General features: G+C 39.4%; 1 protein-coding gene across 1 annotated transcript in view; it reads right to left on the minus strand.

Annotated features, from left to right (window-relative positions):
- EIF2AK3 (eukaryotic translation initiation factor 2 alpha kinase 3) overlaps nucleotides 1–12,987 on the minus strand; it is a 96,241-nt gene that overhangs the window by 75,683 nt on the left and 7,571 nt on the right. Inside the window, exon 2 of the mRNA XM_007954106.1 lies at nucleotides 6,241–6,370. Within this exon, the coding sequence (XP_007952297.1) occupies nucleotides 6,241–6,370 (130 nt within the window). The remainder of the gene's footprint in view (nucleotides 1–6,240; nucleotides 6,371–12,987) is intronic.

Here is a 12,987-nt window from a genome sequence, read left to right on the forward strand (position 1 = left end):
ACATGAGACAAAGTATATGTGAACTGCTGTATGGAAAGTGAATTTGCTCTGTAAATCTTCACCCAAATCACAATTTAAAAAAAAAGGAAAGTCCAAAAGTTCCTCTATATGAGTGTTTTATGTACTCGATTGTACCTGATTCTTAAAGTTAGTACAATCTTTAGAGATTTAGTCCAATCTCATAATCTTACAGAGAAGGAAATTTAAACTCTACTGGATTAAATAATCTGACTATGGTCATACAGCAAGTTCATGGAATCTTTATTAGAACTGAAGCTCCTAAAATCCTAATTCTCTCCACAATACCAAACTGCTTAAAAAGTTACTAGCGTAGTGCTTAAGGCATTTGACTGCCAACCAGAAGGCTGGCAGTTCAAACCCACCAGCCACTCCTCAGAAGGAAGATTGGGCAATCTACTTCCGAAGTGATACTGCCTCAGAAACCTAAGGAGGGGTTGCTATGAGTCGGGTCCAACTAGACGGCACATAACAAGAGCAACAAGTCCTCGTTTTACTCTACCACTCCAACAAAAGTATATGGATCCATAACTAATTCTATTATTACAACAACACACTGCCCTCAAGTCAGACCCGACTCATAGCGACCCCTCCTTGGGTTTCCGAGGTGGTATCACTATGAAGTAGATTGCCTCACCTTCCTTCTAAGGAGTGGCTGGTGGGATTGAACCGCCAGCCTTCTGGTTAGCAGTCAAAATGCCTTAGGCACTATGCCACCAGCGCTCCTATTATTAAGAACTTAAAAATCAATATATAGTCTATCAAATCTTCTATCTTCTGTTTCTCTTCACTAGATTAATAAGTAACATTAATAATCGCTGTGCAGAGCATACATTTTCTAGGCAGTCTAATCTTCTGAGTTTAATTTGTTTCATCTTCATACCACCATTGATGAAAGTTTGGAGAAACTGACATTCTAATATAGAAGTTCCGAAATGGAGTCATGGATCTATTTATTGTCACCTGGGTGGTACCTGCTACAGCCCCACATCAGCTCCTTCTGCCTGCTGTACCTCTCTTCCCTACACTACCTTTTTCTATCAAACTCTGGCCTTGAGGCAGAGGAAATTAGCTATTTCTCACAAAAAGTTAGGGACCTTCATATAATACTGTACTAGAAGCATTTAGAAAGTATTAAGACCTTATGCATCCAATTTGTTGTTGTTGTTGTTGTTATATGCCGTCAAGTCAGACCCGACTCATAACGACCCCTCCTTGGGTTTCCGAGGCAGTATCACTATGGAAGGAGATTGCCTGACCTTCCTTCCGAGGAGTGGCTGGTGGTTTGAACCACTGCCAGCCTTCTGGTTAGCAGTCAAGTGCCTTAGGCCCTATGCTATCAGAGCTCCCTATGCATTCAATTTAGTGTATTCCAAATGAAGTTTTTAATCTTCTTTTTTGTGCTATTTTGTCCAAATTCTAAACATAATTTCTATATTTAACACACATCTTGCTGAAGAATAATGACTCAAGCTCACAATAATTCCTTTTTCCTTATTAATATGTTGATAATCTTACAAATACTCATTCTTCTAATATTTCTATTATATACTAGATCAGCAAGTCTCATGCGTGTAGTCTGTGGGCTCTTTTGGAGACCCACAAAGTCAAAACGGTTTTCATAAAAAGCTGTTATTTGTCTTTCACTGTGTTGATATTTGCACAGATGGTGTGAAAACAAAGGTGAACAAAACTGCTGGTATCTTAGCTGAATGAAGCACCAAACTGCACTAGCAGTCACTGTGTTCCTCCTTGTCAAATCATAGAAAAAAAAGGAGTGTTCTTCATGAAGCAATAAAAGTCACTTCAGTTAATCTTAACCCTTGAGTACACATGCTTTTACTATCCTATATGACTAATTAGGAAGTATGCATGAAGTACTTGTGCCACATACTGGGCTATGTCTTGAGGAAAAGCACTAATGCAATTGAGCTGCAAGCTGAACTAGCTGCTCTGCTCACAGAACTCCAGTGTTGCTTGAAAAATCCACTGAAAGAAAAACTATGGTTAGGAGACTAGGTTACTTGGCAGACATTGTCTCAAAATTAAACAAAGTGGAACTCCTTACTTCAAGGTAAAAAAATGACAGTATTTGTGATACAACTCAAGTTTTCAAGCAAAAATCAGAATTTTGGAAAACTTTCATCTACCAATATGAGCTTGACAATTCCCAATATTTAAAGACTTTTCTAATGAAACCAGTAGTGATAGTAACAAATTTCATTTTTTAAAATATTCTATAGGAATGTATGTCAACATTTGGAAGATCTGAGTAGTAAGTCAGTGAATCAATATTTTCAATGATGTTAGAAAATCATGCATAGATAAAAGATCCATTCGAAGGCAAGATGAACCAAGGAATGCTTATGTAACAGCACCAAACGTTCATTGACATAGTTTCAGGTTTCACAATATAACTAACCTTTAAGAAATGTTTTGGTGTAGTATCAAAAAAATATGTAAATGACTACAGTTATCTAAAAAGGTTATTAAAATGCTCCTATTTTTTCCAACTATGTATGTATGTGGCTAGATTTTCCTCTTTAGTCACAACTACAATGCAATAGATTGTATGCAGAAGCAGATATGAGAATCCAGTTGTCTTCTACTAAGCCAGAAATTAAGAGATTTGCAAAAATGTACAGCAATGCTACTTTTCTCATTAATTTTATTTTCAGAAAAAATACTTTCTTTTCAATAAAATATGTATGTGGTCATGCAATAGGTTTATCACTGCTATTTTTAATGAATTAATATAGAAATCTTTTAAATTTTTGTTTTAATTTTTAATATGGTAAACACTGGTGGACATGACCCATGAAAACAAAGCCATCAATAATCGTTAAGAGTGCAAAAGGGTCCTGATATCAAAAAGTTAAAGACCCACTCTCCTGGATGAACAGTCTTAAGACTGTAAAGGGGAAGTATAACAAGCATGAGCAAAGGGCTCAGAGCAGGCAGGCAAGTTTGGGTACTAGCCCAGCTCTACCATATAGCAGCTTGCGACTTCAAGCTCATAATGTCTCTGTGTTTTAGTTTCCTCTTCTACAAAATGAGACCGACATATCAGCCTCAGGAAGATCACTGTGAAAATTAAACACAAAACAACCATGAAACTAAATGTACACGTAACGCTGAATGTAAAACAAGCTTTTAAAATAAAATAAAATAAATAAATAAAAGCAACCAGTTGCTGTGGAGTCGATTCCAACTCATGACAGCTCTGTGTGAGTCAGAGTAGAACTGTGCTCCACAGGGTCCACAGTGGCTGATTTTTCAGAAGTAGATCTCCAGGCCTTTCTTCTGAGGTGCCTCTGGGTGGTCTCAAACCTCCAGCCTTTAGATTAGCAGCTGAGCACATTAACCATTTGTAACACAGTCCCACAAAACAGATCTAAGAACTTGGAGCAACAGTAAAAGTGAGTAAACCTATCATGTTATCACAGATGGTTTAATAATTTTCAATTTTTTCATATAAAGTAGAAAATTAAAATCTAGATAACGCAACAAGATAATGCAAAGAGGTATCCATCTTTTTCTCTTGTACAGAGAAAAAGGTAGCGGGTGACCTTTTCACTTACTGCTGTGAAAGGTGACAGAGTAACACTTTTTGAACATGCTTACAATTTAACACTTCAAAGCATTCTATCCAAATGACCTGAGGTTGGGGATGGGAGAGGAGGAGGACATTTTAAACAAGAAAGCCTTAAGAAACCACAGAAAATAGTAAGGACTAAGAATGATGAGAAAGTTGAACTGTAGTTTTAAAAACAGCTAATTGCTACAGGTAAGCAAACCTTCCAGTACAGCTAGTTAAATATCATTTAAACACACTCAATGGCATACGGGTTATCATATCTGTCTTCATTCTACTTTGCCCTACCATGCAATTTATCTTTTTGCACATGTGTATATTTCATATATGCACATGCTTTGTACCACTACAACACACTGTGCTATTACCTCAGATGTAAGCAGCTTACAATCTTCTGACTCTCCTGATCACCATATATGTCTAGTTTAAAAATAAAGGAAAATGTGCATATACAAACACAATCCCAGCAGAACACAAATAAATAAAAGTTTTGTTTGGGTAATAATTCATTTGAATACCATACCCCATTTGAAAATTTTTTATGTAATTTACAACTAAATGTTGTTTGTATTAATAATTCATAATGCCATGAAGTCTTCTGTCCCCAGGAGATATTTTCAGTGTGTTGTTTTTAGTGGCCATCAATTCTATTCTGACTCATGGCCACCTTATGTATACAGAGTAGAACTGCTCCTTCGGGTTTTCAAGGCTGTGACCTTTCAGAAGCAGGATGCCACGCCTGCATTCTGAGGCACCACTGGGTGGGTTCAAACTGACCACCTTTCAGCTAGTAGTTGAGCACTTAACTGTTTGTGCCACCTAAAGGTACAACTATTTTCAGTATACTATCTGACAAAAACAGTCAGGACTCAGAATACAGCAAATGTAGATTCTGGGCAATGCTATTCCCCTAAGTACCCGCCCATGTGCTCCAGAAAAGAAATTCAGGCTGGGTTTACTGGAGAGCAAAGGACAGGCTGTTATTACAGATGGGTCACTGTAATTACAGTTGCTGTTGAGTCAACCCATCAGAAAGTTCCATCACAACACTCTGGTCATTTTAAGGCCCTCTTGTTAAGTTTTGTCTTCTCCTAACTTAATATTAGCTTTTGTTGTTGTTGTTATGTGCCGTCAAGTCGGACCTGACTCATAGCGACCCCTCCTTGGGTTTCTGAGGCAGTATAACTACGGAAGTAGATTGCCCCATATTCCTTCCAAGGAGTGGTTGGTGGATTTGAACCACCAGCCTTCTGGTTAGCACTCAAGTGCCTTAGGTACTACACTACCAGAGCTCCCTAATACTAGCTGGAAAGCTTTTTGAAAACAAAAGATTGATGAAGAAAGAAAAAGACTACCCCAGGGAGTGTACTGTAGGAACAACCTAATATAGCAGAAGGCTGAGGGCATTCTGGGAGACAGAGATGACTGCTTCCATGTTAACACTCAGAACACTGAATTACACCTACTCCTCACTTACCTATCAACTATCTTGTTATCCGACATTTTACATTTACAAGAGTAAAAAAAATCTACTATCCAACTAATTTGTGCATTAACGACATATGTCTGGCAGTAACAATGCTGAGGCGTGAGGCAAGAGTAACAGTGGCTGTGATAGTTAAGGTTATGTGTCACTTGGCTGGGCCATGATTCTTAGTGGTTTGGCAGTTATGTAATGACGTGATTTGGCAATTATGTAATGATGCAATCATCCTCCATTTTGTGATCTGACATGGTTACTCTCCATTTTTACCTAACACTGATTTTTGTATAACCACCTAGTCTTTGAAACCTAACAAAGTGAGGAGCTGGCATATTTGAAATGATTTACATAACAGAGTTAAGTCTACAGAAAAGAAGAAAGATTTAATCAGTCAGACCTAGCATAGTCTGATTGATAGAAAATAAACCTGATCTCATTTAATCCTCTCCACAATTCATCAAGGCAGGCAAAGGCTCTGAGACTAAGTCATTAGCCCAAGTTTTGGAGTCATGGGCCAGAGAAGTTTTGGAAGCAAAGTGTCCCTGAATCTATGCTCTTTCCCTCTATTGTTTTTAGAGCTCAGAATTATTAAGTACACATTTTCTGTAAATAATCAAATTTATCTAAAACCATATTCCAAGAAAACTTCAGAAGAACTATGCTTACAATTAGGATTTATATTTGAAGGAAAATGTAAGGAGTAATTTTGGACCTTTCACAGCATGGATTTCTAACTAGTAAAATTCAGTTATTCACATTTGTCTTATTATTCCTAGGAACCCTATGATGCTACTACTACTACTACTACTACTATTACTGTAGTAGTAGTAGAAGAAATTCTAATAATGTTATACTTAATGAGTTATAGTGACACAGCAGCTAGTACCCTTAAATGATTAAGTCATTTAATACCTATCACAACCCTACAAAGTAGGTGCTATTATCAACCCCACTTTACAGAGGAAATGAGTGACAGAGTTAAGAAACTGCCCCAAGGGGACTCAGCTAGTAAGAGACATTTAGGCCTTAAATCCAGGCAACTGGATTCCGAGTCCCTGCTCTGTAAGCAAATACGTACTATTAGTATTAGCAATTGTTCATTATAACTCAATTTTCCAAACAGAATTTAATAGAAAATTCTTACCTCCGGTTTGCTAAGGCTGGATGAAACCAAGGAACCAGATCCCACATCCAAGTCCCATTGTTTTTTACCATGGTTCTCAGGATCCAATGCAGCAATTCGCCCATCTAAAGTGCTGATGATTACTAATGATCTGTAAATATAAAAAGTAATAGGATAAAATGTAAAAGATATCTAACATATTGGGCACTTACTCCACACATTCAAAAGAAAACCAGCCCCTTCCCAGATCTTTATCTGCAGGCAAGAAAAGGAGCCCACCTCCTTCCCAGAAACACTTATAGTCTTGCCCCCATTAGCTTACCCTTAGATCACTAGGACAATCTCAATATGTCCTTTATGTGTTTATGTCACTTACAAAAAGCTCTAGACTCCTGGGTCAGCCCTCATTTCCACATTCGAATCCCCATATGAAACACAGCATCCCCTGTCCTCTTCTCTACTTCTCCCAACTTTGAAAGCCTCCCCTGAAATGCAGTCTCTGTTGAAGGCTCACTTACAATCTTGTTCTAACAGAAACCTGACTCTCCCTGAGGATATTGCTTTCCGACAGAAGCAGTGAGAAATGTTTTTCTCTGATAACCCTTGACCACTGAACCTAGTGATGGGCTAGGTGTACCTCTTGCTCCTCACTTCTGTTCTCCCTAAAAATCTTCACATGATTTGCATGTAATTAGATACTCACTGCCAATCGAGTGGGATCTGACTAATAGCTACCCCTCCCTGGGTTTCCAAGGCAGTATCTCTACGAAAGTAGATTGCCCATCCTTCCTTTCAAGGAGTGGCTGGTGGGTTTGAACTGCCAGCCTTCTGGTTAGCAGTCAAGTGCCTTAGGCACTACACCACCAGACCTCCCATGTAATTAGATAGTTCCACTCATCACCCCTCATTATAGTCATCTACTGACGACTAGTTCCAATTTCTTGAGGATTTTAGCTCCTGGTTTACTGTCACTACCTAACATACTCCTGTCTCAATTCTCTGTGCTTTCATTGTTTGTCTGCCTTGCCTCAGTCACGACCAGGGTCAGACTCCACATGCTGTCATTACCAATCAATCCAATCCGCCTGCCCCACTAATATTTCACACCCCTATCCCCAATCACCACTACTCCCTTTTCCAGCTCATTTTCTCTACTTTACTGACTCCAACAAACTACTGATCCCTACCAGAACCTAAAAGCCATGGATATTATCATCTATACTCTGATCTTCGCCACCTCCACACTGTCAATTCTCTCTTAGCTGGTTTAAATTCCACAGTTCTTCATTATAGGCACTTCCTTGCTTACACACACCCCCAATTCCCTATCCTCCCTCTCACACTGTCACACTGGGCCAGCAGAACAACTTTGGCTAAATTCGGTTTTCTGTCTTTCCCATTCCTATGCCCGTGCACTTGAAGGTGGCTGAAGAAAAACCTAACCATGCTGACTGGGCTCACTTTAAATTCATAACCACTACCTTCAAAACAGGGAGCTCTGGTAGCATAGTGGCTAAGGCACTTGACTGCTAACCAGAAGGCTGGCGGTTCAAACCCACCAGCCACTCCTCGGAAGGAAGGTTGGGCAATCCTACTTCCGTAGTGATACTGCCTCGGAAACCCAAGGAGGGGTCGCTATGAGTCAGGGCTGACTCGACGGCACAAAACAACAACAACAACCTTCAAAACAACTTCTATTGAAGTTCAACGATCAACAAACTTCCCCTACCCTATCCACTACCCCACCATCCCAGGTGACTTTCATTTCTCCTCTCTTCTCAAACTTCTAATACCACCTCTTCCAAGCTCATACATCTCAGTAATGATGCTTCCTATTTAACTGAGAAAACAGAAGTGATCACAAGGATTGCTTTCCACCACCGTATCCATGCATTTATTAGCATCTGGACCCATGAATTTTACCCTCTCTCCTATTACGACAAGTGAACCTTCCATGCTCCCACTCACTGCTGACACCTCCTCTTAGGCAAGAGATCTCTTCTACCTTCACACGTGAGGACGCGCTCCAGTAAATCTCTCCTCTCACTCCAGCATCATTAATTAATCCCTCTCTACTGAGCATTCCTATCAGCATTCAAACTTGCTATTACTTCCCCCTATTTACAATAAGAAAAACCCTGTGGGTCACAACTGTCCAATCCACAAGTGATCATGACGAATTTGCAGGACTAGACAGTGTTTCATTCTACTGGGCATGGGGTCACCATGAATTGGCCAACTCAATAGCAGCTAACAACAACCAAAACCAAACAAAGTAAAACACTTTTCCACCTCCAGCTTCCAATCCATTTCTTGCTCCCCTTTGCAGCAAAACTCCTTGAAATAGTTGTTATTATACTCTATGTCTTCAAATCTGCTCCTCCTCTTTCTATTTCTAATCAAGCTTTTTTGCCTCTTCCCTCCACTGAACTGTTCTTTTCTGAGTCACCAATGACCTTCACAATGACAAATCTTGTGGTCAGATCTCAGTGCTCAGTTCACTTGACCATCTGGCAACATCTGACACAGTTACTGCTCCCTTCTTTCCAGAAAACACACTCTTCAAATGGCTTCTTGGACGTCACACTCTACTGATTATTTTTTGCTTAGTAATATGCTACTCCCTCTCAGGCTCATTTTCTGGTTCCTCCTCATCTCTCTTACCTCTCAAAATATTCTCTAGCAACACATACTTTTTGTGTGTGATTTCATCTAGCCTCTTAACTTTAAATATCATCTATATTCTGACAATTTCCACATTTATATCTTTGGTTCCAGGCCTCTCCCCTGAGCTCTAGACTTATGTATCTACCTGCCTACCAGATTTAGACTGTCTAACAGGAATCTCAAAGTTTACATGTCCCAAATTACTGCCACCATACTGACTCCTCCAATTCCTCAAACACATAATGTATGATTTTCCTTCAGACTTTTGCAATTGGTGTTCCTTCTGGCCCAATGGACTCCCCCAAACATACAGCAGGTTCTCAAGAAATATTTCTTGAATAAAAGAATAAGTTGTACAGTTATTCCACAAATTCTTTAAATCTATTTATGTGTTTCAAAGACCATGCAAATTTTCTACCATATATACTTACGTTTGTGGTTAGAATAGGAGCTCTGGTGGAGTAGTGCCTAAGACATTTGACTGCTCACCAGAAGGCTAGTCGTTCAAACCCACCAGCCACTCCTCGGAAGGAAATTGGGCAATCTACTTCTGTAGTGATACTGCCTTGGAAACCCAAGGAGTGGTCACTATGAGTCAGATCCGACTGGACAGCAGTGAATTTGAGTGGTTAGAATTAGAAGATACAACTTTATCTTTTCTATTGCACTTGATGTGCAATGTATATAAATTCAAAATAAAGCTATAATTTGATCAAAACAAACCAATTCAAATAAACCCATTTGAAATCTTTCAAAGGGCAAGTTGTCCAATAAATAAAGAAAATCATGAACTTAGTTAATTTAACTAACTCTCATTTTGAATTTTTCAAAAGATAACTCTTAGTCTAATTTGTGAAAGAAAAGGCTATTGCCACATGACATACTCCATTAATTTTGGCTAACAAATGAAAAGGGAACTCAACTGACCTCTACATTTCATCCTTCAGCTTTCTGAAGAAATCTGCTGGGAATTGGAAGGGATGATACTTTCAGTGAGAATTTATAATGAAGGCTATAAAAAATTCATACCTTAGATTGCCACTTTAGAAATAAAAGCAATATCTAAGTTAGAGGTCAGGGACCGAGCCAACTTAATTCTTTCCCAGCACAGAAATATCTAATTTTAATGTTTGATAATCATGAACCATAAATAAATGACTGAATGAGAAAACTCTAATTGAAATAATATTTAGCATAAGCATAGAGTGTTAACCCGTGAAAAATCACAGTGACCACTGCAGCACATCAGGTAGTATTTTTTTTAAAATTCAGAACCAGCACTGTCCATTTAGCACCCTAAGTATTCTACATATAACTACAACATAACAAGCTATAATTTTTCTGAATATGTGGCTATTTGTATGCTACAGAAAGAGCCCTAGTGGTACAGTGGTTAAGCTGTCAACTGCTAACCGAAAGGTCAATGGTTCAAACCCACCAGTGGTAGTGTGGAACACATGTGGCAGTCTGCTTCCATAAAGATCACTGCCTTGGAAACTCTATGGGGCATTTCTACTTCATCCTACAAACAGGGTCACTATGAGTCAGAATTGACCTGACAGCAAGAGGTTTGGTTTTGTGTGCTAGAGGTATATTCAGAAAAGAATGATGAAATCTAGCTCTCACCCTCCAAACAAAGACAAACCGAACAATAATACATACACATGTATCTCATGTCTTATTTTGTATAAATAAGAATATATTATGATAAGTAATTCAAGATTTAGTATCTAACTCTTACTTCACTGAAAAGCTATCATGGGGTACATGTAACTGAGTCAAAGATTATGCTCTTTTATGTAATCTATTCTGCTTTTTAAAATAAGCAAGACGCTTCCAGATTCTTTACTACAGAGTATATGCAATATGAGCAATATTTAAAAGAAATACAAACACGTGTGCACAAACAACTAAGTACCTCATTCTCTTAACTGCCATTGATACTTAATGTAGTCTTTTCTTAATTAGCTTTGAGTGACGGAACCCTTTATTTCAACCCCTCTCAATGGGAGTAACAGGAGCTCTGGTGGAGTAGTGATTGAGGCATTTGGCCGCTTAACCAGAAGGTCAGAAGATGAAACCTACCAGCTGCTTCTCAGGAGGAAAATGAAGCAATCTACTTCCGTAAAGATTTGCAGCTTGGAAACCCAATGGGGTCGCTATGAGTGGGAATCAACTCAATGACAGTGGATTTGGTTTGATTTTGGTTTAACTGGAATAATAGCAAGGCCATTAACAAGTGCTAACAAAAAAGTCCTTCATCCTCTCTTCTGTTACTAACTAGACTTAATGTTCATTCTAGGTTCATTCTTCCACAAGCACGTCTCTGGAAGGGAAATACCACTTGTGCTGTGGCTGGAACTGAGCAACACTACCAGGACAAAAAGGAGCCCTTTGGTGGGGCAAACAGTTAACCTGCTTGGCAGCTAACAGAAAAGCTGGAGGTTCAAATGCACCCAGAAGTTCCTCAGAAGAAAGACCTGGAGGTCTACTTCTGAAAAATCAGCCACTGAAAACCCTGTGGAGCACAGTTCTACTCTGACACACATGGGGTGGCTAGGAGTTGGAATCGACTCCACAGTAACTGGTTAGGACCAGAAAGACAGGATACTATTTAGACTACTATACCCCAGAATCTAAGAGAGAGGCTCATGGACATAGTACTGTCTAAGTATCAAACAGATGTTACTGCAAAACAAAGTCCTCAGGCTGAGTCAAGGATAATTGGAGGACACTTCTCAGGTATGACATTTAGAATAAACAAATCAATTACAGATCAAAAACAGGTCCCCGAGCCCCCCAAAATAGGGTCAATAGAAGGTTATCTTTCTCCCCATGACTATGGTTTCCAGGAACTTAATGAAAGACCTTTAGCTTTTGCAAGAATTGAAGGAAATGCAGAGGCAGCATATCCAACACACATACTCATGGCTCTGCTTTTATTCTCCTCCTGGCTTCATTCAGCATGTTTTTTCATGGGTAAAATATGGCTATTTCATCTATCACGGCATAATCTAAATTTGCCTGATTATAAGAACAATCTAGACCAAAAAACAAACTCACTGCCGTTGAGTCGGATCCGACTCATAGAGACCCCTCCTTGGGTTTCTAAGGCAATATCTCTACGGAAATAGATCGCCCAATCTTCCTTCCGAGGAGTGGCTGGTGGATTTGAACCACCAGCCTTCTGGTTACCAGTCAGATGCCTTAGGCACCACGCCACCACAGCTCCCAAGAACAACCTAGAGTCCTTGTTAAAAACCGTTAAAGCCTCGCATGTCCCATCCCAAGAGAGGGCTTGGGAGTTTGGAGCTTAACCAGTACCCTGGGGGAATCTCATAATAATGAGGCCAGTTTGGCAAACAATGATCTATGTCATGGAGCTATATCCTTAGAATAAAAATAATAATTTACGGTCCAGATGATAAAGCATATTGATCAATTCTGCCAGGCAACTCTTTTGAAACTCTATTTCTTACTTACACCTTGCATTTGTTTGGATCATTCAACAACAAGCATTGTAGCAATGTTTCTCTCACCAATACTCCAATTCTTTGAAGCTATGTTCAGTAAAAGCTTTCAGTTCCCAGATCCATTCACCTCAATGGATCTGTCCTTGAAGCAGCAGTTAATACAGAGGCCAGCTCCTCATTCTGGACATTCTTTCCTTGGCTTCTACAGAGCAATCCCTCCTGGGTCCTCACGTACCATTCGCATAGCTCTCAGCCTCTAGCAAGCAGTCTTCTCAGAGTTCCAGCTTTTTCACTTTCCTCTGTTGTACATGTTCCTCCTAGATGGTCAATGCCCATACCTTCAACTTCATCTGTAACAAGACAGCTCCCAAACACTCCCACACAGTACAGAATTGACAGTTCACATCCCTCTTCTGATTCTTGTTCTGCATTTTCAATAGGGCCTACTTGTTATTGCCACAACACATTCATAACTTCCCTCCCACAATCTGTACCTCCTACTTCTCTCTTCCTTAACAGCATAACCATCCTTCCTGCCACCTAACATTTTGTACTCTAGCCTATTTGTGAAGTTTCTCTGAGGTATTTTCCTTTTTCTTCATTACCACTGCCCTTGCCCTAGACAGAT

This window comes from Orycteropus afer, unplaced genomic scaffold (assembly GCF_000298275.1).
Source record: "Orycteropus afer afer isolate SDZICR_OR568_19922 unplaced genomic scaffold, OryAfe1.0 scaffold00431, whole genome shotgun sequence".
NCBI lineage: Eukaryota > Metazoa > Chordata > Mammalia > Tubulidentata > Orycteropodidae > Orycteropus > Orycteropus afer.